The sequence below is a fragment of the Sesamum indicum genome, linkage group LG11 (assembly GCF_000512975.1).
Source record: "Sesamum indicum cultivar Zhongzhi No. 13 linkage group LG11, S_indicum_v1.0, whole genome shotgun sequence".
NCBI classification, from domain to species: Eukaryota; Viridiplantae; Streptophyta; class Magnoliopsida; order Lamiales; family Pedaliaceae; genus Sesamum; species Sesamum indicum.
In genome coordinates, this window is record NC_026155.1 from 8407733 (window position 1) to 8435295 (window position 27563).

Below are 27563 nucleotides of genomic sequence, written 5' to 3' on the forward strand. Positions count from 1 at the left end.
AATTATAGTTGCACCCCCTGAGGGGCTGTTAGTGACTTAGTGTAATGTTTTTCAAAGGTGTTTGTGCAAGTTATGGCTTTGAATATGGAGTTTAGTTGTAATTATAATTATACAATTAGGAGGTGTAGTGCAAACGGGGTTTTTGTGTACTTTGGCCTAATTTCATAGCCCTTAATAATAAGATAAATCACTAATTTTTATGATTACAAATAATACTAGAAATTACCCTTTTTCTATAATGTCATAATATTTCATACAACGATCAAAACTATTTGATTTTTCTAGAGAATACAGTTCGGATTTTGTACGACAAATTGTAAACTCAGGCCTCGAGGATCCAATTTCCAAATATCAAATATAGAGGTGAGAATCCAATGTCCAGATATTAAATATGGAGGTGGGGAAAAAAATAATTTAAATAATGTAAAAAAAATATCAAAATACCGTTGTTTTAAAAAGTACGTAGAACTTCCATGTAAATATCCCCTATTTAATTTGCTTTGATATAAAAACTTAAATCCAATCCAGAAACCTAAATACTCAAATTTTCTGTCTTATTTAAGCCAGAGCAGAAATCAAATTGTTCAATGAGTTTAGACTTACCAAGAAAAGATCCAAAAACCAGTTTGGGTTTATACATTGTTGTTCTATATGCTCGTTTGCCTTTGTCCACTAGCATATCGCTAAAAGCAATATTTTGAAAATTCAACCGAATAAATTATTGATCACGGGTAGATCGGATTAAAAAAATTGATTGACTTGAATTATATGATTCGATTTACATATATATACACATATGTAGGATATTAATACAATATATATTAATTATTAAGCTAAAAGACAAAATGTATTCAAATAACAAATGTTTAAAAAAATTGATGGGAAAAAATGAAGTTTGACATCTAAATACGTCATACTCTTGCACAAGCTAAAAATTAATTTTTTTCTCTTCAATTCCTTCTCTCTCCAAAAGTCCCCTTTTACAATGAAATTAGAGGATATTTATACTATGCAAGCAATAAATGTTAGAGGGTATAAAATTAATTTTATCCCCTCACATACCACTAATTTGTGGGTACAATTTAATGCAAGGATTTATCTAGTAATAACAAAATAATTTAAGTTGTATGCCCTTGATCTCTAGTTGCAGCTTATGGAAATGATTAGATTTCCTTTTGCACCATCATTATTTAGCTTCTTGTCTCCATCAATATCCCCCACTCCAAAGTACGAGAGGTGATATTTGGAAGTTTAATAACCAAGTTTACTTCAACGTAGACTCTTTTCATTTATTTTCTTATTAGGATTCCTACTGGCATGTTAGTAAATTTTGAATGGCACTGTGATCGTCTTCTGATGGTTGTTCTTTTGAGTCAGTGCTTCTGACTAAAATACTTCGATATGTCTCATAGAGGTAAATCTAATATATAGTGTTCTACCCTTCCTCATCTCCTCTTTTCAATTGTGAATCTTATATCTAAGAACATGATTACTAAAAAACTTGGGGAACAATTAGGTGTCCAACTGGTAGAATGTCTAGTAATCGAGTCGGGGAAGAAAATTCACGGGAGGTTGCCAGGGGAGAGGGGGCCATGGCGCCAAAATACTGGAGCTAGTGGCGCCATGGCAGCCTTGGGTCAAGGCGCATTGCCTCGACCTGGATTGGGTCGAGGCTCTCTTCCTCGATCTGATCCTAGGTGAGGCGCGCCTCAATTAGATTTTGGCGAGGCGCTTCACCTTCTATTATTGTTGTCGTGTCTCCTCTCTCTTTTTTACTTATCTTGTCACGAAAAAATTTTCATGATTCCTCTAATAAGGGGATTATCAATTTGAGGTGATTGAAGCGAGTAGAAATTTGCCATGTCATTCCAATTCGCTAGGTACTTTTGCAGATGCGGGATACCCCCCGCCCCTAGCATATGGGGAAACGTTGCTTAGATAAAGAAAGAGGGGCTATAGTAGTTTTTTTTAATTAACTTAATTATATTAATTAAATATATATATTTTTTAATTAGTTAAGAATAATTTTAGATAATTATTGTATTGAAATTAGTTTAAATATATATTTTAGTTAGTTAAAAATAATTTTAGATAGTGATAATAATTATTATATTTAAATTAATTTATAACTATAATTTTTATAATTGTTGAATACTTATATTCATCTGGATATCTAAATTTGAAAAATAAAATTTAGTATATTAGTTTTTACAATGTAATTCTTTTATATTTTGATACTTAATAGAAATATATTTAAGAATAAAAGAATTTTTATTTTTGAAAGAGAGAAAATGCAAAACAAAAAATAAAAAAAAGTCAATTTGATCGTAGTAATTTTAGATACAATATAGGGGCATTTTAGTTAAAAACAAAAAATATCAAAATACGAAAAAAATCAAGCCCAAACACACTTCAGGCGCGAGCACCCCACCTTCCGTCAATTTTTGACCTAAGGATTTTTCTTTGCTAAATGTATTAAAACACAAGGGTTTTTTTACTCTGTTTCTAAAATATAGGGAGTCTTTTAGCTATTTTAAGAAAATACAGGGGTAAAATGGAGTTTAGCCTTGATTTACCATAATTTTTAAACTGTCATCATTTATAATATAGCAAAAAATTTGACTTTATTGTAATCACATCAAATCAACTAAATTATTACTTTTATTTCACACTCAATCAAACGTTAAAAGAACAAAATATAGATGAAATGTAATAAAATTACAAGCAATTGCAACCATACAACAAATTTAATTTACTTTTCAGTGCATATCTTTTTTTTTCCTAAGAAAAACATTGATAACCTTTCAGTTGTTCCCCTTTTCTTCCCCCTCTTTGGTAAAGAATGATCAGAACTGACTTCAAACTCCCTTTTAACTATTCGAATTCATGACTTTCAACTGTTTATTTCGCTCCGTATTTTATCGTGTTAATTGATCATTTTTTATTTATAAAATATAAAATCGAAAAATTTTTCACACTCAAATGATAAATAATGACACCATCATATTAATTTTTTATAAAATAAAAAATAATATTAATTAATAAAATAATTAATTTATTCAACTTTTTAAATGGTACATTTATTAAAAAAATAGACAGTGAGAAGCCATTCCATATAAGTAGAGAAAATAAAAGGAAAAATAATAAATAATTGGGGAAATGAAGAGGCAGTGACAGTAAGGTAGCAGATATTTACAGGTCAAAAGACAAGGCTGAAGCAGTCAGAATCAGCAATAAGCCCTAGTTCTAGTTCCAGCCGCCTGATTCTCCCTCCCTAAAACCCTAACCCCGAAACATTCTTGATTTTTTGATAATCTTGAGCGAAAACCATGGATACTCAAAACAATGTTGATGTCAAAAACCAGCCTACCAAAATCAGGTTCGAGTATGACGACGATGAGGAAGCGGGGACCCTCGAAGAAGTGGCCACCGAGAGCTCTAATCTCGAGGAAGACACCGCCATGTGCGAGCCGGAGGATTCGTTTGCTGCTGGGGATGATAAGACCAGCGCCGATTATTACTTCGATTCTTACTCACATTTCGGTAATTCATTCCTCTTGCATTCGTTTTTCACCTAAAAAACTGGTACCTTTTGTGATGTTTGGTTGTACTGTGAGGAAAGATATTATGGGGAGTTGTGAGTAGCGTAATATGGGGTTCTGATGATGGATGCGCGCATGTAAATTAGAATGCATATATTATCAGCTGCAGAAAGTTTTTTTCATTTATTTTTCTTTTGTTTTCCTTTTATTTGGTTTGCGGTTTATTTGGGTTGGTGTCGAGGTTGGTTTCAGATGGACACAAGCCTGGTTTTTTGTTTGCTTTATTGGTATTGGTGTTTGCTTCTAGTGATTTGTGTAGAGTCGATTTGCAATAGGGAAGAACAGGTTTTATTTATTTATGCTTTTGTCAGTTTGGTGTATTTTTGTGGAATGAGAAAAAAGGAAAAGAGTCTTTCTTGGACTTCCATTTTGCCTTGGTAAATGAACTTTAAGTTACCCTCTCTGTTTATTTTCATAATGTTTTTCAGTTATCTAATTCTGGCATGCTTCTTTGATTTCTCCATTTCTCTTAATTGTATGTCAACTTGTCCAAGTGATGTTTTCAATGCTTGAATTCTGTTTCGAGTGTGTTTCTTTGTGGTGTTCTTACCCCCTCTCTCTCCAGCACAAGAAACATAAGTTATATGTGATTTGAATTATGGATAAAATTGAGTGAAATGTTTAAAATCAAAAGGTTATCTACTTCTTCCAACTTGGCCTACCCTCGCATTACTTTTTGCTACTCGAAGTAACTCATTATGCTTTCTTTTTCCAATGTTTGCAGGTATCCATGAAGTAAGTGTCAGAATTTGGAAGTAAAGCTGTTAGACTTCTGGTTTTGTTACATTTCCTAGCCTGGAGATTTGGGAAGCATCCTCTTCCCTTTTGAGATGTATATACAAAGCTGCCAATCTGATTATGCGACTTTCTGATGCAGGAAATGTTGAAGGATGTAGTTAGAACTAAGACATACCAAAATGTCATTTATAAGAATTCCTTCCTTTTCAAGGACAAAATAGTCCTTGACGTGGGCGCTGGGACTGGAATCCTCTCACTATTTTGTGCCAAAGTTGGGGCTAAACATGTTTATGCGGTAAAGATTCCCGCTTGCAGTTCCTGATTTTTCTTGTGTGTTATGTCATTATTGTTCCTTTCTTATGCATTCTATGCATATGTGGCTTCAGTCCCATTGTGATAGCTGGTTTATTAATTTATTATCTCAAATCGATGTGAATCTCTGGAGCCTCCTAGCAGGGCAACAAGCGTTTCTGGCTTAGGCTTCCTTGAGTTGATTTGACAAAGAGAGGACATATACTAATATTTACATGAACTTCATTGTAATCTATGCAATTTACGATGATGATGTTTCATATTAACTGCGGATATTATCTTGTCATGTGCAAGTTATTTATGCTTGTGCCGTTCATTGTGTCAATAGCATGTATGTATGGATTCTCTGGCATCTAACTATAGTCTGCCTTGGAGATGAGCTATAATCTCATTGCTTCAACAAACCAAATCTTTGGTTTCTTTAATGTGTTTATTAACATTATATATTTATTTGCCAAAACATTTTATCTGGGTAATTTTGTGGTTATAACTATCAAACATTGCTTATATCGTGATATACAATGTTTGCTCAAAGTGCTGCACGTTACATGTATCTAATTGTGTGTACAAATTAAAAAAGTAGGATTGATCCGTGGGAAATCTGTTTTTGACTTTTGCTTTTCTAAATTTATCTGATTACAATCTCTCGAATTTCAGGTGGAATGCTCCAGCATGGCCGATATGGCTCAGGAGATAGTAAAGCTAAATGGTTATTCAAATGGTAGTGCTGTTTCTGGCCCAAACTCTTTTAAGTTGTGCCATGATTATATCTTACACCTCATTGGTTTTAATGGTTTCCTGCTGTCTTTTTTGAATTTCAGTGATAGCAGTTCTTAAGGGGAAGATTGAAGAAATTGAGCTTCCAGTTGCTCAAGTTGATGTTATTATTTCTGAGTGGATGGGCTATTTTCTGGTCTATGAAAATATGTTAAACACAGTCCTTTACGCTCGTGACAAATGGCTTGTAAGTTTGTTTTCTTACTACTTATACAACCCATTTGGTCAGTAAAATTGTTTTAAGTTGCATGTAAGCTGCAAAGAGACTAGATTTCTGTTCTATCCCCGGTATGCGAAATCGAAGGTTATGTGGTTTATTATTTGCTATTTGCAGGTCCAAGATGGTCTTGTATTGCCGGATAAAGCTTCTCTCTATTTGACGGCAATTGAAGATGCTGATTACAAGGAAGACAAGATTGAATGTAAGCTAAGGACTTCTGACATGGCTTTTATTGAATTAATGAATATGATATTTTTTATGCCCACATAAGAGGTGTGTTGAACTTTTGCATTTCCATGCTGTTACAGTCTGGAATAATGTATACGGATTTGACATGAGCTGCATTAGGAAGCAGTCCATAATGGAACCTCTTGTTGACACTGTAGAGCAAAACCAGATTGTCACAAACTGCCAATTACTCAAGGTTGAGAACTTCCTATTTGTCTCCAACCTTGTTCATTATTGTCAATTGTTAACTTTTTAAGGTTATGTACAAGGAAGAACTTTTGTCCTAAATCATTTGTCTTTCCTAATTTTTACAGACGATGGACATATCTAAAATGACTGCAGGAGATGCTTCCTTCACTGCCCCTTTCAAGCTTGTTGCAGAACGCGATGACTACATCCACGCTCTTGTTGCTTATTTTGATGTTTCTTTTACCAAGTGCCATAAGTTGATGGGCTTCTCTACCGGTACGATATATACTCCTCTGAATATATTTTGTTCCTTTGGGGTTCGTAAGACACATTTTCATGGTCTTGGAATATGCTAACCCCCATCATGATCGCATGAGTAAAAGACCACTAAAGTAATTATAAGTGGTTGTTCCATTAATGTCATATTAACTGAAGGAGTAATCATTTGTTGGTTTAGCAATTGTTTTGCTATTTTTGCTTTTTTTACATTGGGTCCGGAAGATAGATGAAAAGTATGCATCCTTTGTCATGTCAAAAGCATGGGGTTCTGTTGCATTATGACTTCTGATAATGACTATAATTCAATACGCAGGACCCAAGTCACGTGCCACTCACTGGAAACAAACAGTTCTATACCTAGAAGATGTGCTGAGTATATGCCAAGGGGAGGCCGTAATAGGGACACTGACTGTCGCACCCAATAAGAAGAATCCTCGTGATGTGGATATAACGCTAAAGTATTCGCTAAATGGTCGGCATTGCCAGGCCTCAAGAACTCAATATTACAGAATGCGCTGATCATGTTACACCTAATGTTCTGTGGTGTTAAATTTTGCTATGGTGGGAGAAGTTACGGGAATTGTCTGCTTAAGGCTGCTGCGTTTGAACTGTCAAACAGCTTCACTTGTTCTGCTAGCTGCTGCAATTTTGTAGCTGCCGACAGCTTCCCGATAAAGGTAATGAATGTCATGTATCCTAGAACGCAGCTGGGTTCCCAGCATGTTGCCTGACGGTTTGCTGAGATACAATAACTTGCCATTGTAGCTTAGTCAATTATATTTATATTGAAATTATTGTTTGTGAGATTCGGTGGTCTAGTCTTATTTGCTTTTTTAACTAACCTCAATGCTTTATTTGACCGTACCTAACAATAGCCTAAAGACTGGAAATGGTACCGATGTTTACATTATCAAGCATTCATATAGATGAACATTTCTGGTGGAAATTAAATAAAAACTAGAAGAGGAATTTTGATACTAGAGGAAGATTCTGTTGTTGGCATCTCAAATTTCGATTCATGGTTTTGCTATTTGCTTATAGAAGTTACTTATAATATGCCAACTGAGTTGTGAAAATCCAAGAATTCTACGTTACTGTTTTCCATTTGTCCCTGTTATGTTGAGCTTCATACTCTCATGATTCATCCAGCAGGTATGAATATTAGATCTGTCTCAAGCAAATAAAGAGAGTTGGAGCGCAGTGGCTAATCTAGAGGGTGTTTGGGAAAAAATTGAAATAAGTGTTTTTGAACTTTTAGTTTAAGGAAAAGTGTTTGGAATGTTTGATTATTTTGCTTTAGCCTTTTTCAAGCTTAATATTAGCTATTCTAAGCTTATTGGCACTTTAGTAAATATTTCAAATTTGATTTTAGACATTTATATCCTTGTTATATCTATAAAAATCCCAAAATACCTTCACCTCTCAGCTGACTTTTTTTAGTAAAATTATGTTATTTTGGGCCAAATTAGTACATTTCAACACAAGTGTTTAACATTCTAGTTTTTTAGCCGATGAGGCCTAGTTTAATCGAAGCTGAGGCCTTATGATTTTAATTATCTGACATGAATGAATGTTATATGATTGTTATTATTGGTAGATAATTGTAATTGACACAAACACTTCAATTTCCTTTTACTTTATATTCAAACACTGAAGTTATATCATTACTTAATTTACAACTTCTTTTGCAAGTTATTTCCATAGTATAAGTTGAAGCTATTGCAAACATCTTCTATTACATCACTATATATGGATGTAGCATTGCTACCAAACCTTAAAACAATAATACAATTAGTAATATTTATTCAAATAAAGGAATATATTGAAACTAATACCACTAACAAGAGGAAAAGAAGCATCGTCATTTAATCTAAACAAAAAGATATTTGTATAAAAAATTGATATAAAAATGAAAAATACATATTTCTTTTGAGAAATTGCACATTGGGATCTCAATAAGAGTCAATGGAGGCACCTTCTTTCCTGTCATTTCTCTTATAAAAGTAATGATGTCTCTTTGAATTTTTATACAGATTGTTATTTTTTATATGACCATAATTTTTGAGTGAACTAAAATTATAATTAATTAATTTCTGCCAAAAAATATTTATACTTTTTTTATCTAAATGCATTTTGGAATAATTATGCCAATTAAATGTTTGTGAATGCATCTTCAGCATTAATTGCTATAAGTATATGTCACATATTCAGATGTGTGCATATAATTAATTTACTTTTTTAAAAATAATTATTGTTTAAAAGAATATAGTAAATCAGATAAAAAAATATTAGAAAATGTGAAAAAAAAAAGATGAGAGAAGAAAAGGAAACGTGGGAGTTGAGAAGAAATAAAAATAAAATAAAATATCAAAAGAATAAAAATTTGACAGATCATAAAATTCAAGACACCAATAGTTCGATTTCATATAACAAAATATGTGAAGAAATAAATAATTTTTTTTAAAAAAATCATCAATACGCTTTATACAAATATACACGAATTTATTAAGATTAATCATCGCCTACCATTTGGTTGTGCCTGCTGTCTATATTCTTTGAGCCAAGAAATAGAGGAAAAAGAAAATGCTGAAAAAAAAAAAGGCTCCCCCCCCCCCCCCCCCCATCCAATACAATTTGGCCACATAAATTAATGGTAATGATAATAAATTATAGGGCTAATTACAAATCTCATCCTTTGAGGTACTGTGATCAAATTATCCTCATACGTATTCGTATGTTAATACATGTAAGGAGGTATATTTTTACTCTTATAATGAAAATTTAATCGAAAAAATTATTTGACTTACAATATGTCAGTAAGTCAATCGAGGGCAAATCTCAATTTTCATTCAGTTTTTTTGTTTATATCAGCAAATTCAGTGAATTTTAGTTAACGGAGGAACTTATTTGTTTGCGGAGCAACTCTAAAAAATATTAGATGTAATTTTGTACCACATGAAATTTAAGTATTAATTACACCAAACTTTAGAAAGAGGAAGTGTGATTATTCCTAAATTATATTTTCCATATTATTGGTGTGCGCACGCTATGAAACTGAGGCATTTATCATGTTGAACAAAGAAGCACTCGATCCAGGATTATTGATAATTCGGATGCCAAAAAATTGGTTCAGAGATTACTATGGATAATTTTTTAGTTAGAAAAATATTATTTTACTTATAATAAGTTTATAATTGTCAATTAAGCGTAAATAGGAATTTTTATTTAATTTTTTTAATGATTTCAACAGATTTCATGAAATTTTAGAGGTATTACATGTCATTTTAAATTCTACAAAAAAATTTACGAATAATTGTATCAAATATGTAATCATCCATTTTTTTAAAAGCAAAACTGACTGAACTCCACAAAATTGAACAACTTAAGGAAAGATTTTCAAGACATTCCGCAACCAAAAACTTGTATTTTGTCCCACTTTAAAAATCAGAAAACAGGAGTCAGAGCTCAAGAACAATAATCCATCAAGATTTAGCAGTAACGTACGCTACGCACCAATTTCCTGACAAGAACTCTGAATTGTCCACACCCTCCATCTCACCTTCTATATATGGGAAGACGTCCTTCCATGCAGATTGCAAAACAACATTCAACAACACATACAATCAGTTAAGCAAACAATCACTTGTCATCAATGGCAGCTTCGTTTCACCCCAAACTCTCATTTCCCTTATTCATCTCCACATTCTTGTTCTTTTCATTAGCCCAAGCCGGCAAAATATCAATCTACTGGGGACAGAACGGCAACGAAGGCACGCTGGCAGAAACTTGCGCCACTGGGAACTACGACTTTGTGAACTTAGCATTCCTTGCAACATTTGGCAACGGGCAGACTCCGATGATCAATCTTGCTGGCCACTGCGACCCCACCGTCAATGGCTGCACGGGTCTCAGCTCCGACATCAACTCCTGCCAGGCCAAAGGCGTCAAAGTGATGCTCTCGATAGGGGGAGCTGCCGGGAGCTACTATCTTGCGTCCACTCAGGACGCCAGGCAAGTCGCGACGTATTTGTGGGACAATTTCTTGGGTGGGAAATCGTCGTCACGTCCACTAGGCAATGCAGTTCTTGATGGGATCGACTTTGATATCGAGGGTGGAACCGATCAGCATTGGGATGATTTGGCTAGATTTCTTTCTGCTTACAGCAAGAGGGGGAAGAAAGTGTACTTGAGTGCAGCTCCTCAGTGCCCTTTCCCTGATGCCTGGATTGGAGGTGCGCTTGAGACGGGCCTTTTCGACTACGTTTGGGTTCAATTTTACAACAATCCTCCGTGCCAGTACTCGTCTGGAATGACGAATCTTGAACAGGCCTGGAAGCAGTGGGGTTCTATCAAGGCCAGGGAGATTTTCCTGGGGCTGCCGGCTGCTCAGGCTGCTGCTGGAAGTGGCTTTATTCCTGCGCATGTTCTCACTTCAGAAGTGCTCCCGGCGATCAAGGGTTCCAGCAAGTATGGAGGTGTGATGCTGTGGGATAAGTACTATGATGATCAGAGTGGATACAGTGCTGCAATCAAGAACAATGTGTAAAAATCTTCAGTTCCTTGTGTGTATATATGCTGATGGGATGAATGTGTGTTTGTGTTTGTGTTTGTGTGTGTGTGTGATTCTGTTTTTTTTTTTGTTGGATAGACGTGTGTGAATCTCTTATTCCTGCCTTGTAATCAATATCCATGTTATTTTGAGAAAATTTTGTTATATAATACATTTATCGTGTAATTGGTGTACAATTCAGAAAAAATAACCAATCAAAAGCAAGTGCCATACACTTGCTCTGTAATTGGTTCTATTCGATCAAACCTGATCCAAACAAAAATTTCCCTTTAACTTTGTGATTGACGTTACTAGGTTTGCTTCCGTCTTCCACTTGAAAAACAGAAAATTCATACTCAAATCACGTTTGATCAATTCAAACTAATTATATAACAGATGCAATTATTAATATGATTTGTCATTTTTCTTAAATTGTACATTAATCATACAATAAAAAATATTATACTTGACATATAATTGATTCAAATTTAATCAATTTCAATTTGGATTAGAATTTAACTGGTGCATACAAAGACAAGTAGGACGACAATATTATCCTCACATCTTTGAAATATCTCGTAACTTATAGAGGTAGTAATTCAAAGTTAGGCTAAAAAATATAAATATAAGCCTTGGCAAAAAGTTAAACATCGTATTCCTCTTGCATATTTTATCATCTGTATAAAAATTAAGTTATCAAGAAAAAAATTTAATATTTAATTATAGTAAATTATCATAATTAAAAATATTTAATAGTTAATTTTTATAATTAAAAATAAATAGTCGTAGTAAATAGTTATATTGACCATGACCATGATTTTTGTCAGTGTAGCTAAACATTTGTCTTGGCTCATAGCTATAGCAAAAATAGTCCTCATGATGGATAATTTAAGTTTTTTGATAATTAATATTTATTATTTATCATAATTTTAATTCATAACCAATAAAATTATAGTAAATAATAAATTTTCTTCTAGTGCGGACGGATTTTCCATCTAATATTATGACGGGATTATCTTTAGCTATTTGCTTTGCGGCGTGGCGCTTTTTGCGCACGTAAGAATATGTATGAAACTATTTTTTGTTATTTTTTAGAATTATATATCCATAGTGTGGGACGAAAATTGCAAAAGAAAAAAACATAACTTTAATTAAAGTTAACAACCACGTGCCTTTTCTGTCTAAAATTTAATGGCAATGTGCTTTTTGCACATATCATTAAACTATGGGACTATATTGACTATTCTAAGAATTATAGGGTCGATATTTCAAAATGATTTATAATGTGGGATTAAAATTATAATTTTCATCAAATATAAAGCATCTTTAAAAGTACTTACCTCATTGAACCCATGTGAGGATTTGTAGTAACTTGTGGGTCAAATAATTCTAATGATACTAAAAGTTTTACAACCATGAACTTAAAGGGCCAAAATGCAATTTATCATTTTACAGAAGGGCCAAAATGTAGATATAGTTGGAAAATAATGGGGTAAATGAGTGGACATGAGCATGTGTCACTTCATCATCATGCCATAATTAATATAATTAATTAATCTCTTACAAAACGATAAATAAATAAAATATAAATTAAAATGACCGACAATTGCAATTAAGAATTCCCTTCAAAGTCTATGCTTTTATAAATTCCCTGTAACGAACAACTGTTTTGAGTTACTGAAATGTAATTTTTTTTAATAATTAATTATTATGATTAAAAATATATTATTATACATAGAGAATAATAATTAATAAAGCATTAAAACAACTGTTAGTCGTAATTTCAGTAAGTGAAGTTAAACCATTAGTTATAGTCGGAAATCAAAATAAATGTATTGGTTATTGCTAAAAATAATGTTAAATTACAACGACCTCCTTGAGATTTGACATAATTATGGATACATCACTCGTTGTTTGAAAAATTACCAATATCCCATAATGTTAGATGATATTATGTAATCTTTAAATGAATTCTTGAAATTGCCAATTTTGCACTTGTTATATTATTTTTTTCCAAAAAAATTATAAAAAAGCGGACGAAGTTGGAGAGAAGAACTTGAAAATTGGTAAAATCCACTTAGTCCATAATTTTTTTTTTAAATAAAAGTAACTAAAATTGTAATTCATAACTCGGAACAACTTTGAAGTCATTTCACCAGAGAAAAATGATGGGAATAGAGCTGGTTGAGATTTCCCAAACAACGAGTTATCATTCGTAATTATATCGAACTTTAAAAGAGCTGGTTGAAATTTACCCAAGAAATAACAACAAAAAACTTGATCATAACTAAAACCATATCGATGTTAATTAATATTAGTCAAAATTTAAGTATTCACATTTAAATATTTTGATTTATTTAATTGTAGTTGATAGTATTAATTTTAAATCAAATTAATATATATTTTGTAGGGACATAAACTTAAATTGTATATATGTTTAATGTAATTTGACTTGGCGCGTACTTGTCCATTGCATATGTCACATGCCCAAGTACCAATCATTATCCAGAGAGAGAGAGAGAGAGAGGACTATATCACCCTTATACTCTTTAATTACAATAATTTTGTTCTAAAATTAATTAATTAATATTAGTCAAAATTTAAGTATTCACATTTAAATATTTTGATTTATTTAATTGTAGTTGATAGTATTAATTTTAAATCAAATTAATATATATTTTGTAGGGACATAAACTTAAATTGTATATATGTTTAATGTAATTTGACTTGGCGCGTACTTGTCCATTGCATATGTCACATGCCCAAGTACCAATCATTATCCAGAGAGAGAGAGAGAGAGAGGACTATATCACCCTTATACTCTTTAATTACAATAATTTTGTTCTAAAATTTAATATAATTATAAATATTTTTTATTATTTAAAATATTATTTGATGTATTTAAAAAAATTGAAGGACAGTTCCAAGTGATCGACCCAACCCAAACCACGCCGCCAATTAGCGGATTAAGGGTGGGTTGGGTTGGTGTTGAGCTAGTATTACATAAAAAATACTCCATATGTCTGGATGATTATATTATTTATAATATATTTTAGTATTTTACAAATTAAATTATTATGAAATTATTTTTTAGTTAAATTTTTTATTAAATGAAGAATTTAAATTAAAAGTGGAATATAAATTAATGTATAGTGATACACAATAATACAATATAACCAACAACTCATATATACCTTTTAAAAGAAATTAAAATATATATATGCTTAATCAAAAGTTCAATATTTTTAGAAAATAAATAAATAAATAAATTTTATCATATTTTTAAAAAAATATTATTTAAAAATTGATATACAATTAGTTATTTTATCTAAAAGAATAAATAGTTAATAACTTAATTTTATAACCAAATTAATAAAATCTTTTCATGAAATTTTTTTTGTGTATTTATCGTACTCATTAATTAGTTAACTTTAAGTCTATAAAAAATAAAATTTGAATTATTTAATTCACTAATTATATTTTACTTTATTATAAATAAAAGATATTTTTTTCAATTAAGATAATTTTAATTAAACTTAAAATAAAAAATACTAAAAAATGAATTTTTTGAACTAAATATATATATATGTATATATATATGCATATAATATAAGGATAATATTGTGTAAAAATATAATGTGAAGGGTAAGATATATGCATGCCACCACAAGTGACTCATAATTCTTTCGAGTTTGGCAACAAAGTTCCATCTCATTTCAGTTTTGAAATTTCCCGACAGGTTAATCTTGGAAATATTGGCAGCCTTCAGTTACCCCTCACTGCTCTTTTGTCTTGTTTCAAGTTGCTCCTATCTTTCCATTGACAGGTTAACAAGATGCCTCCCCTTTGCAACAAACTAAACACATTTTTTCTTTTTTCTATATAAAGACGATGGATTATTATTAGTTGAAATAAATTAATTACAATGAGTTCAGGAATTTGAGGGGAACTCCCTCGTATGCAAGAAATCCTAGCCGCCAGGGGGTGTCCTCCTTATTAAGGCTGATGTGGTCCAAAGTGATTGTTGACCTCAGGATTAACGAGATGTCACGTGAGAGAATGGGATGCCACATGGGAGAGTGGGTTACCGCGTGTATGGACCTTTTGGACTGAATATTTATCGAGCATTGATCATGGACTGAGTAGGGGGATGTTTTGGGCCACCTCCCTTTACCAGTCTATTCTGGAGGACACTCGCTAAGACGGCCTAACAGGTCGTCTTGGACCTCCTAGGATGTTACGAGCCTCTCGTTTCTTTCTTCCTTTTGGATCGTTTAGACTTCTTTTGGCCAACATATTTTTATGCATATTAACAGTAGAAACAATACACTTACTATTAAGTTAAAACGACATTCCACCCATAAGTGGGGTTCGAACTCATAGCCTTTAATGTTATGGGGCCTCACTTCGCCAACTAAATTAGGACTCATTGGCCAAAGCAAACACATTTTATTTGACCTGAATTTAGTATCACGTTAATCGACTACTTTATTTAAAATTTTAAACTATTAAAAAGAATTATTTAATATTTAATATCTTAATAATTTGTGGCAGTGTTAATGCATTTAAATTATATTTTGCTAGCTTATATCAATTTTCACATTTTGATGTGATCTCACATTACACATTACATTCATATGTATTTTTAGTTCCTTAATGTACATCGATACATTAATATGAGATACGTAACAAATAGGTTAATTAAATTTAGACTCTTTTTAAATTAAAATATAAAATTATATATATTTTTAAATAATTTTAAAATTATACTTACATCGTATTCAAAAATTCACTTTATATATCCGAGCTTCTTTTATTAGGATTTAGATTAAAAATATTGATGTTACTAAAAAAATTGCATAAATTTCTAATTTTCCATTCATTTAACGTTTTCATGTAACAATGTTGTACTTATGAAGGAAAAAATTATAATGATGTTAACTTCACTCGATATATACATATATATATATATATTATTTTTCCTTTTATAAGTAAAAAAATATACGTGAAAATATTAAATAAGGGTCAAAAATTAAAAGTTAATATTTTTTTTTGCTTAAGTCAGCATTTTTCGTCCAAATTCTAAAGAAAAGAGGCAGGTATACACGAACGGGGTATAAGTATAATTTTAAAATTTTTTTAGAAAAAAGTATAATATCATATTTTTTGAGGAGGTTTAAGTGTAATTAACCTTAACAAATATGAATATATACATATATATCAAATTAAATTAGAAAATGATATATAACACTAAAGTGCTCTTAAATACTTCATTAATTTTCAAAACTAACTCAATAGGCTACTACTATTCTATACAATTATTATGCATATTTATGAAGAGATTAATAGTATAGAAAAAATGGAAGATAGAAAAAATTGTTGTTGGAATCAAGTTTGATCGAAACAAATCAAATTAATTATAAAATAAGTATATTATAATTATTTTATAATTGATTATTTTTTATAAAATTAACAACAATCATATAATAAATATATTATATTTATTATAATAATTAATTTAAATTTAACAAATTGGGACTAAAATTTCCCATAGGAGATGATGGAGATGAGATGCCTTCAATCAACTTGCCTTCTCAACCCCCCACCCCACTCCACCCCTCCCTCCTTTACATCTCTTCTTTACTCCCTTTCTTCCATATTTTCTTCCTTCCACAAAAATGGTTTCTCTCCGCGCATTCTTCTCCCACTTCCTCCTCCTCCTCCTCCACTTCGCCTGCTTCATCTTCTCCCCCCACCACCACCATCACCGCCGCCGTCACCATGACTTCAAGAAAAAGGTCGCCACACAAACAGCATCACTCTTTACTTTCATCAAACGCCTCTTCTCCTCCTCTTCCTCCGCCGCTGCTGCAGCCTCCGACCCCACTCCACAACCGGAACACTCGTTAATCCAATCCCCATTTTCCTCCACACGTTCCTTACGCGCAATCCCTCCCACCGCCGTAATTCCCACCACCCCATCACAAGATCAGACTAATCTATCCCAACCCAACCACCCACTGCTCTCGCGCACCGACATCCACCCTTGCGCCGTCTGCGGCGAAATCCTCCGGTCCCCGGCCCTTCTCCACCTTCACCAGTCCGCAAAGCACGCGGTTTCTGAGCTCGTCGACGGCGAAAACATCGTTCGGATCATATTCAAAATGGGCTGGCCCGAGAAGGCCAAGAGCCCCATCATCCATCGGATCCTCAAGATCCACAACAGTCCCAAGTCAATCTCCGTATTCGAGGAGTACAGAGAGCTCGTCAAGTCGAGGGCGGCAGCGGCCAAGATAAAGACACCGAGAAACGAGCGGTGCATCGCCGACGGCAACGAGTTGCTGCGGTTCTACTGCACCACCTTCATATGCGAACTGGAGTCAAGCATATGCAGCCAGCAGTACTGCAGTGTGTGTGGGATTATCAGGAGCGGGTTCTCGCCCAAGATGGACGGGATCTCGACGCTGGGCACCAGCTACGGCGCGCACTCCGCCGTACCCGAGGACATCGAGGAGGAGTTCAAGTTCATGCACGTGAAGCGGGCGTTGCTAGTTTGCCGGGTCGTTGCGGGTCGGGTCGGATGTGACTTGGGTCTGGTGGACAAAGAGGATCCAGGGTTCGATTCGCTGGCCGCGGGTAGGGGGAGCGAAGACGAGGAGGATGAGCTGGTGGTTTTCAATCCGAGGGCTGTGCTTCCTTGCTTTGTGATAGTGTACACAGTGCAGTAGTTTTTGTACGTAGCACGTGTTCCTGCTACATGTGTGGCTCAATTCATGCAACATAGTGCAGTTAATCTCGATTGTTGTCGACAGTGTTTGTGTTTACTTACAGTGTTGTAAAATTATTGACAGTGTATATATGGCATCCTTTATCTGTGCTTTAGGTTGCTGTTCGAATTAAAATATTTATCATAATTTTTAACTCTAATTTATAAAAATAATTGTTAATAGTCATTGCACATTTATAATTAAGTATTACGCATTATGAATTTTTTTATTTTTAATAATAATAATTAATCAGTATTTTTCTTCTAATGTATGCAGGCTAATATTTAAATTATACATTAATTTAATTATAATTTTTAGTTTTATAATCAATCACATGTTAATATGATACTAATACATAACTTGTGAGAGTGTGCTAAAAAATCAGCATAGTAGTATAATTATTGTGTAAAAATTGTAGTTAATAAAAAAAAAAAAAAAAAAAAAAAAAAAAAACTTTTCAATAGTTAGTGTGTAAAATGATAATCCAATGACTACAAATATAATTACTAGTAATCAATTGTGACTACGTATACAAAAATTTGGTCATTAAAATTATATATGCGGGTTGTCTTGATCTGACCCAACCAGTCCAAAAACTTGCAATTCCAACCATTAGTAACAGATATGCGGTATAATAAGAGAGGCCCTCGGGTCATATTATTGGGTGAAAACTATAAATAACTCCTCATTAATGATATGTCGGTACGTTTTTACAGTAAACTTAATTTAGATATTGTCTCTAAATTTTAGACCCATTCGCTAATTTAGACGTCAAAACGTCTTGATTAGAGAGACTTCAACACCTGTGACGTACTTGTAGATAGTTATTTTTCACGTCCCACAAAATAATAGAAGGGATTCTGAAAATTGATGATTTGCAATTGAAAACAAACAAAAACACTTCCCCCCTCATACTTATTTGTTCAGGTTATTATTAGTTGTTTGTGAATGTCCCATGTTGAAGCCCCCACCATTGCACATAATTGTACAACTTGTTTGCTGCTCACCACCCAATTCCAACCATGTGTTTTCTGACCACATCCTTATAACATGCCATCAAAATACAATTTTGGTAAACGGTAATTATATTGACATTTTTTGAAATTTAATACAATTACACGACTACTTTATAATTTTTGTAAAAGTTGCAGGTAGACTATAAGAAAGTGTTATTTGATGGAAGTTTGTTTAAACTTTCGTCATTGAATTATAATAAATGTACTTGTAATTACAATTACAATTTCAAAGTGTTTATTGATAAATAACATTTGCAAAAATTGCCATCCATCTCTACCTCAATTCAAAGCTTTTATAATGGTGGTCGGCGACGGAAAGTCAGTCTTCCATTGGTAATAATTGTACGTCAAGGTGAGGACCCCGGGCAAGCATGTATGTAGTCCCAGTCAATTTCTGTGTATTTATGGTGATTTATTTATTATTTTTAGTTATATTAATGTATTAATTGAATTAATTATTGTTTAATTTATCAAAATTGATATAATTATACATGTAATTACCACTTTAAAAAAAGTTAATGTTAGGAAAAAAGTTCAACTGATAAATAAGTATTATTAATTAGATGTATTCAATGACAAAAAATAATAATTATTGTTCATAATTTGACAATTCTAATGATAAGAACAATTATGCAATTAAAAGTTCTGATGGTGATGGTAGATAATTAATTGGAGGAAAACAAATACTATTTACAATGTTGAGACCATTTGCGATATACATAAAGCAATAATCCAATAATAAGAAATATAATTATCACTGATTAACATGACAAAGGACAGAAGGTTAGCAACAAAAAATTAAGCGAAAATTCCTATAGTTTGATCACTAATTATATACATTAAGTGACAAAATTTTTTACTTTGTTCATATTAAGTGACTAACTGAGGGAATCATTTGTTAGATGGAAACAAATCTCAGGGGTATTAAATGTAATTTTTAAACTATAGAAGGTCTATGTGTAATTATACTAAACCTCAAGGGAGGGGAGTGTAATTGTCCCAAAATATAATTTACCCCAATATACTGTTGGAATGAGTGATCAAAAGTAAATTGGATTGACTGTTTGTCATTCGTCAATTTTTATCGAATAATATTGAATTGATGAATATAGTAATAATTTATCAAGTTGGCTTTGTGTGTTCTGTTGTGCTTACCGCCATTGTTGAACGGGGTTATAATATCACAACAAAATACCAACAGACTGAAAGATTAAACCCGTGGAGTTGGCTTGCGCATAAGTTTGGCAGTTATGAAGCCAACTTTTGAGGATTGGTTTGAAATGTTTCAAGTTGAGAACCTCGAGACAGGACATCACAAGTTCTATAGGGACTTGCACTAAGTACTGCAACCGTGTTTGGTTGACAGGAGACGTAGGTCGTTAGTGCAATTTTAGTGAGTTAGTTGACAGACTGAATTGACTAGCGGGAATTGTCATATGAAAGTCTCTTAAGGTTTAAGTGGAATTTTCAGTACCGAAAGTATGAGATTAGTCATTGGACATAAGGAATCATAGCATCACATGCATACAAAGACTGCATCTTGGATATGGCAAGCGATGACTGCGTCGTGAGGCATGATCATAAACCTTATTCAGTAAAGTCGGAGTATGTAGCGAGGACGATGGATTCCAAAAAAGGATTTGTCCTATGTTAGTATGTGACAGTGAGATCTCATATGCTTTGAAATGGTTTAGACTCTAAAAGTCTTTGACCAACACAATTGATCAATCAGGGATCGATTTCCTAGATTGTATCGGTAGAGTAAACGCATATTGAGTATCAAGCATAGTTACCTAGTTAAGGATGAGAACCGACGCCCAATACCATGCCCTACAATAAAGCCAGGAGATGGTTGACAATAGAACCATACTCGTTTGGAGTAGGAGCTTAGATGTTCACGCTGCTATTCACCTAGTCTCTAGTACCATAGACTGTTACTAGACGACCACTTATGGGAACGAGCCATTTTCAAATATGGGATAGTCGGAATAATTAATTTAATTTAATTAATTATGTTGGTCAGACACACTCAAATCTAGCTGAAGGTGAACCTAAAGAGTCATACCTTACCACTATAATGACATTGAGTTAATTCCAAAAGAGTCAGATTAATTTAATTGGATTAAATTAGTTCTTGAAGGAAATAAATAATTGGATTATTTATTTACACTAATCCATTGGATTGATGGATTTGAAATTTAATTAATTGGATCAACTAGAATTTTAAGTTGGCCATTAAAATTAATTAGATTAAGTTTTATTCAGTTTAGTTCAATTTATAAATTATATTTGTAAATTGAAAGAGAGATACAAGGTTTGGATCCTTTAATTGGGAGCTTATAATTAAACTATATTGATTTAAGTTCATAAGACATTCGCTTAATTTAATTTTAATTAATCAAGCCCGATCTATTAAAATGCAAGCCCCAATGTCTTGGCTAGGCTTTGGCTAAGTTAAGGAGGAGCCCCCTCCTCCTTGGATGTGTGTATAGAGCCAGGTAGGTGCCCTAGGGTGCACCAAACTCTGCCACATGATGGCTTGGTGGTAGTGGTCTGTTGTTGGAGTCTTTCTAGGTCAAGAATCCTTGGTATTATATGATTAGGTCATACTTTCATTTTTTTCTCTGGTACATTCTCCAAGAAACCCTCTCAAAATTTTAGAGATTGAAAGAGAATCAAAGATTCAAACGTTAATCAATAACGTTCTTGATTCTTTGTACTTGTGGTTTTGCTAACATGAAATCGCCACATCCTTTATAGGTGGTGTGTTAGTCTTTGGGGGATCTCCAGATCGAGATCTCACTGTGAATGGATCTGGAGAAAGAATTCAATACTTGTAGTCATGCAAGAAATACAACTAGGGTAAATTCGTTTGTACTTTTATGTATTTTTGTTTTTCTTACGATTGATGGCCTTCTTGTTTTGTAATTTTTTTTTGTTTTTCGCGCTTTCACTGCACTTCTCGGGTTGATCCACTCCCTTCATGTACATTGATTTTTACAGTGTAAACTGCAACTTTTTCCCCTTCAAATTGGTAAGTGCCTAATAGATTTAATTTCAGGGTGCAATATGTAATTAAGCAAATAAATTCAAATAATAAAGTTTTAATAAAATAATTATTTTTTGGGTAAATATTATTTTTGGTCTTTTAAGTTTTCATTTAAAATCACTTTAGTTCCTCATGTTCATTTCTTGACTTTACCATTTCTAAATTTTAATTTTTATCTCAATTTGGTCCTTCTAACCATTTTTCGATGAAAATATGGCCGGAGTTTGACTTTTTGAAGGATAAAATAATCAATTTAAAATTTATTTTATCACTTTAGTCTCTTAAATTTGTAAAATTATCATATTAGTCGGTTTTTTTAGAAAGAAAACTATTTTTTTTCATATATTTTTATATGGTATGATATAATTATCTTGTATGACAAATGAAAACTTTGAACTCTTGTGAACATAATATTAACTATTGCTTAACATAAAATAAAATAGTCTCTTTCTTTTTTATTTTCAAAAGTGACAAAAAATATCAAAATTATAAATAAATTTACAAAACTTATCTAATCCAAAAATATAATGAAAAAATCTAAGTTGGTTCTTAATCTTAGGAGTTAAATATATTTCTAATAAAATTAAATCTTAACAATATTATAAATATTAACAGCTATGATTTCGAAGAAAACATTGGTAAAATATACTTTTAATTAAATTATTTGGTAGATTTCAAATATATATTGCACAAGACCCTTGTAAATTCATTTTAAGAGATTTTTATAAATCTTTTTCTATAAAATGAGACTATATATTAAAAAAAATATGTCATAAAATCAATTTTATGTAATTAAATCTGCCAATGAATTTAGTTAAAAAAACTAACCTACCAACTTTTTTGAAAACCCAAACATTTAATAAATATCGTAAGGTTTAACTTTTTAAAACTTATTTTTAATTCTTGATATAAAAAATTACTGACTTAAGTTTTTTTTATTATATATTTATATTAGATAAGTTTTATAAAATTTCTTCAAAATTTTTATTTTTTTAATTACTAAAAAAAGTGACTGTTTATTTTAAATTAAGCAATATATTATTATTATGTTCAAAAGAGTACAAAGTTTTTATTATTTACATAAGATAATTATAATATATTACCTAAAAAATTAAAAAAAATATTTTTTTAGTGCATAAAGTATTTAATTTGATAATGTTATGAATTTAAGGGAATACTATAATCAATTTTATTGACTATTTTACCTTTCAAAGAGTCAAAATTCGATCATATATTTATCGAAAAATAATCAGAGGGATCAAATTAGATAAAAATTAAAATTTAAGAATGTTAAAATAAAAAAATAAATTTTAGGGACTATACTATTTTTATACGAATTTAAGGGACTGAATATAGAATTTACCCTTATTTTTTTTCTTAATTATTAAATATATATGCACACGAGTGTGCCACTTACTCTGACTACTCCCTTGTCTCTCCCGGTTGTATAGACAGCGAGCAAATCTGAAAACTGCGGCAACCACGACGCGACACTTCTTTTTACTGATTTCGTAAGTTCGAATTTGTTTCTGCTAGTTTTCCACATCAAATTGCGATCGAATTAATTTTTACTTTTTAAAATTTTGATTTATTTTGAGCTAGATTCCTTTGTATGCACTGCAATTTCGAATTTCTGGTAGTATCGAAGAACAGTTATTGTATGCATAGTGATCCCGAAGCTACATCCTCTGCTTAAGATTTTCTTTATGTGAATAATATTTTTTGCATATATCGAATTTGTTAAGAAATACCCCTTGAAGCTAGGGTTAGTATTATGGGTTGATTACCTATGTTAAATAGTTGTTTCATATTTCTGTTTGTGGAAGTGTTATTTTTCAGCTTTTGTCCAAAAGTTAATGATTGTGGGGATATTGGTAACAGGGGTCTGTATCAAGGAATTGAAGCCTTGGTATTAACTAAGGGACAAAAATGCATTTTAAATTTTACCCAAATTTGAGCTAATCCTTATTCAACTCCTATTCCAATTCTAAGACTGAAAAGATGATGTCGAGTGCTTTTGCTGTCTTTTTTACTGTGCAAGAGGAGATTATTTAGCATATTTTGGAAGTTAGACATATTTGATTATGATAAAGGGATATTTTCGAGTTACTAAAATTAATATATAATGTTTACAATTTGACTATTTCTGTATAATGCACTAATCTGATAATTATGGGCCTCTGAGTTTGATCATGGCATAAACTACATAAGATACTAGTTCATTTTCTGAGGGTCTAAATGTGTAGCCCATGCTTCTGGTATCAGGTAATACTATTCCCTATAAAGCCAAAACAAATTGCAAATTCTCATGGCATTAAGACTTTCATCCGTTGTATCCTCCACAGTGGTTCGTCGTCGGATACCTCTGGTGGGTGCCTTTTGTGTGCTTAGTTTGGGTCTCTCAAATCTTTGCTCGATTTCTCTAACCTCCAGAACTGGGTTTATCCAGTCTCTCCCATTTGTTCCTCTCTTAAGGTAGCTTTTACTATGCCTGGAGTAACTAAATTGTTTGTTTCATTCTATACGGATTTGTGTTCAAAGTGAAAATTGACATCTGAAGTCAGCATCTTCCTCAATCTGCAGTTCCAAATTTGGCGCACACGCACAGACACAGAATAGGAAAGTTCATAACATAAGCATGGAAGCGAGCAAGAATACTGTGCCTAGCATTGTTGTCTATGTTACAGTTCCAAACAAAGAAGCAGGTTTGGCTTACACTTTTGTTTAATTTATTAAATACCATTCACAAATAGTGAGGACCATTTCGATTCATCAAAAGTTGGTTGAGTTTGTGTGGTCTGTCACTTTGCAGTGTTTTGGCCGTTTCTGTTGATTAATTTTTAAGTCAAATATCCTTATAAAAATTGTTATGGGTTTTAAATATATGTCTCTTTACTTGCTATTTTTTTCAATCTCAGCTACATCTTTATTATTATTTATTTCATGTGACACATGTATTCCTTTTGTGTTTACGAAGTTAGTATGTCTAGGACATCTCTATTGTTTTGTAGATGGAAACTGTTGTAACGATTGCAAATCTTGAATTTTTATAGCTCAAATCCTGCTATCATCACTCAGGCACACTCTACGCAAATTGTTCACCTTTTCTTAGTCTCTCAATAATCTGCTGTAGTTGCAAGGACAGCTTATTAAGTTCCTCATCAGTTTCATATTTGCCCGTATGCTTCATAGCCAAACAATAATTGTGATCTATAGCTCTCCAAAGTGAATGTCACTGACATCTGGAAATTACCACATGATGCACCTACCATAGATGCTCTATGTTATAATGCTACTTCCAGAAATATTTTAATGTGAAACTTACAGGAATACCCATCTGATTGATTTCTTGTCCTGGTTTTCCATAGGGAAAAAACTGGCAGAGAGCATAGTCAAAGCACGGCTTGCTGCATGTGTTAATCGAGTCCCAGGTTATTTCGTCTGCCCTTGAATGAATATTTAGTAAAGACAAAAGTATTATGGAGGAACATATTTAGTTGCGAAGGCTAGTTCCTTTTCAAGGGTTCAGGCTCTTCAGTGAAAATCTGGTTATAAGGTCATTATGCAGTTGCTTATCGGTGATGGTGATTGGTTATACTTACAAGGTTTAGGTGTGTTCAGATGGATTTGAAATTATCTTTGTGGTTAGGTTTGATAAGCTCCTGGGATTTTGACTTGTTTTAAATGTGAATATTTGGGTAAGTTAAGCTGTTACCTGATAACTTTGAAAGTAATTTAACTCTGGAGTGCTGAATTTGACCTTTGTATCACAGAATTACTTTAGCTGTTTTCAGATGGATTTGAGATTATCATTGTGGTTAGTTTGATCAACTCCCATTTTGTTTACCTGTTTTAATATGATTTTTTTGGCAAGTTAAGCTGTTACTTAATAACCGAGGAAGTAATCTTGAGCTCTTGGGTGCTGGATTTAACTTTTGTCTCACACAATCAGTTGGTTTTGAGTGAAAAGATGGTTCTTGGTGGATTAAAGTTTAGGATATTTAAATGCTTTTTCCAATAATTATAAAAATAAAAAAATAAAAATAAAAGCACTTCTAAGTTTTTCACTAGCATGTTTGGTACAAATTATCTCATTTCAAGATTGAAGTCTAGAAAATCTACAGCAAAGAATTGAGAATGAGTTCATTGTTAACTTTTATCTCCTAGTGAAGTGAAAATGTCATTACCCACTCTGGATGTTCCAAATAGGACTCTGGTTGCTCGTTCCTGTCTTCTGATCTTGACATTGTTAGCACTGTAGCTATGCTTACTCTGGATGCAAAGTAATAATGTTTCTTCTATATGTAGGAGTTGAATCAGTTTATGAGTGGAAGGGAGAGGTAAATATTCCTTCTTTTCCTTTTAATTATTAGGGTTGGTTGGTTGTACTCTGAAAGGGCCATGTTATGACACTTGTCTCCTGGAAGTTTTAAGTTTGGGAATTGTTTATCTGATCTACTTCATCTGTAAACAGATACAAACTGATTCTGAAGAGCTGCTTATCATCAAGACCAGGGAATCTCTACTAGGAGCTTTGACAGAGCATGTGAAAGCAAATCATGAATATGAGTGAGCTCTCTCTCCCTATTTATCAGAAAATGTCTACAAAGTAATATAAAACTCACAACATGTGGTAATTCAAAATGGTATTATGTTGGAGGTTAACACATTATGTTAGTTAAAATTAAATATATCAGATAGTAACAAGTTGCTTTGGTTTTAAGTAGGATATGAAATTGGTGAATGTAGTTGAATTGTACACCAATGCTGCAGAAGTCATAATCTTACTGTACTAAGAATGGTAATGTACTGGGTTACATTTTAAAGGAGGTCGTGTAAAATGTGAATCAGTTAAGCTGGGAGGAAAATATTTGTACAAATGAGTTATGGGGAAAGAATAAAAGAGAAACCAGGATTCTGTTCGAACATGAAAGCAGCAAAGCTACAATCTTAACCAATATAGTACACATATGGATAAGTTGAATTGCCTTTTTATTTTCCTTACACTTTTAGAACCCCGCGGTATCTCAGTGTGTTTAACTATACTGGTTGATTTTCTACATTTGATGATAAGAGCAGTCAGTCTCATTCTTGTAATTCAAAAAGATCTGGAGGCATTCAATAGCAATTTGATTCTTATTATAAGTTATGGGAAATCATGGCCCCCTTGTTTTCTGTAGAGTGCCTGAAGTGATTGCCTTGCCCATTACTGGTGGCAACCTTCCATACTTGGAGTGGATTAAGAACAGCACACGGGACTAAGGCGATCAGATGCAGTATGGGAACAGATTATATCAAATATAAGTCTGCCTGGAAACACTGCCTCTCATTGTAAATTCTGACAGGCTATTTCATCTGTGGATCGTTTCATATCTGCATAATGATATTCTGCTGTGAAAATTTTCTTCGCCTGCCTAAGATGGTAGAGTTAGGAACTGCTTTTATGCATAGCGCGTTATCTCTATGTACTAGATCTGATGTGCATGCTTTGAGTTAAGATGATTCCTGTGCATGTCTTATGCAGTGCATTATAAACTTTGTGTTCACTGTTCAGTATCATGAGTTAGGATCAATTACCTACAGTTTGCTCGATTACAATTATCGTCTCATTGTTTGAGAAATTATCAATATATAATTGTGAAACCTTTAACCGTTGATGTGAAAACATTAATATTACTTTTATGGTATTTCGAACTAGAAAATAACTTCAGGATATGTTTAATATTTAATATTATAAAGGGTGTCAATGTGGATATTGAAAATTTTGTATTCTCCCTTTAATCTTGTTCAAGAAAAGAAAGATAGAGATAAAAGTAAAAATTGAAATGGAGGAGTGA

General features: G+C 32.5%; 4 protein-coding genes across 4 annotated transcripts; all 4 read left to right on the forward strand.

Annotated features, from left to right (window-relative positions):
• On the forward strand, positions 3182 to 7154 carry LOC105173591 (protein arginine N-methyltransferase 1.1). The gene is made up of 9 exons (XM_011095384.2): positions 3182 to 3543; positions 4327 to 4337; positions 4480 to 4635; positions 5310 to 5373; positions 5474 to 5616; positions 5764 to 5851; positions 5958 to 6073; positions 6192 to 6342; positions 6659 to 7154. The coding sequence occupies exons 1-9, from the start codon at positions 3330 to 3332 to the stop codon at positions 6862 to 6864; spliced, it is 1149 nt and encodes a 382-aa protein (XP_011093686.1). The 5' UTR covers positions 3182 to 3329; the 3' UTR covers positions 6865 to 7154.
• On the forward strand, positions 9920 to 11087 carry LOC105173593 (acidic endochitinase-like). The gene has a single exon (XM_011095386.2). It carries the CDS (start codon positions 9998 to 10000, stop codon positions 10889 to 10891), a length of 894 nt encoding a protein of 297 aa, XP_011093688.1. The 5' UTR covers positions 9920 to 9997; the 3' UTR covers positions 10892 to 11087.
• On the forward strand, positions 16473 to 17776 carry LOC105173594. Its single transcript, XM_011095387.2, has one exon. It carries the CDS (start codon positions 16573 to 16575, stop codon positions 17620 to 17622), a length of 1050 nt encoding a protein of 349 aa, XP_011093689.1. The 5' UTR covers positions 16473 to 16572; the 3' UTR covers positions 17623 to 17776.
• On the forward strand, positions 23130 to 27308 carry LOC105173595 (protein CutA, chloroplastic). The gene is made up of 7 exons (XM_011095388.2): positions 23130 to 23237; positions 23992 to 24201; positions 24310 to 24431; positions 25095 to 25157; positions 26035 to 26066; positions 26201 to 26295; positions 26907 to 27308. The coding sequence occupies exons 2-7, from the start codon at positions 24035 to 24037 to the stop codon at positions 26986 to 26988; spliced, it is 561 nt and encodes a 186-aa protein (XP_011093690.1). The 5' UTR covers positions 23130 to 23237; positions 23992 to 24034; the 3' UTR covers positions 26989 to 27308.

Bases quoted from the DNA above. Each gene is read 5' to 3' on its own strand.
- LOC105173591 (XM_011095384.2), top strand. From the start codon at position 3,330: ATGGATACTCAAAACAATGTTGATGTCAAAAACCAGCCTACCAAAATC. The intron at 4,636-5,309 runs GTAAAGATTCCC...CTCGAATTTCAG, and splicing joins GGGCTAAACATGTTTATGCG to GTGGAATGCTCCAGCATGGC. The intron at 5,852-5,957 runs GTAAGCTAAGGA...ATGCTGTTACAG, and splicing joins CAAGGAAGACAAGATTGAAT to TCTGGAATAATGTATACGGA.
- LOC105173595 (XM_011095388.2), top strand. From the start codon at position 24,035: ATGGCATTAAGACTTTCATCCGTTGTATCCTCCACAGTGGTTCGTCGT. The intron at 24,432-25,094 runs GTTTGGCTTACA...GGTTTTCCATAG, and splicing joins AGTTCCAAACAAAGAAGCAG to GGAAAAAACTGGCAGAGAGC. The intron at 26,296-26,906 runs GTGAGCTCTCTC...TGTTTTCTGTAG, and splicing joins AAAGCAAATCATGAATATGA to AGTGCCTGAAGTGATTGCCT.
- LOC105173593 (XM_011095386.2), top strand. From the start codon at position 9,998: ATGGCAGCTTCGTTTCACCCCAAACTCTCATTTCCCTTATTCATCTCC.
- LOC105173594 (XM_011095387.2), top strand. From the start codon at position 16,573: ATGGTTTCTCTCCGCGCATTCTTCTCCCACTTCCTCCTCCTCCTCCTC.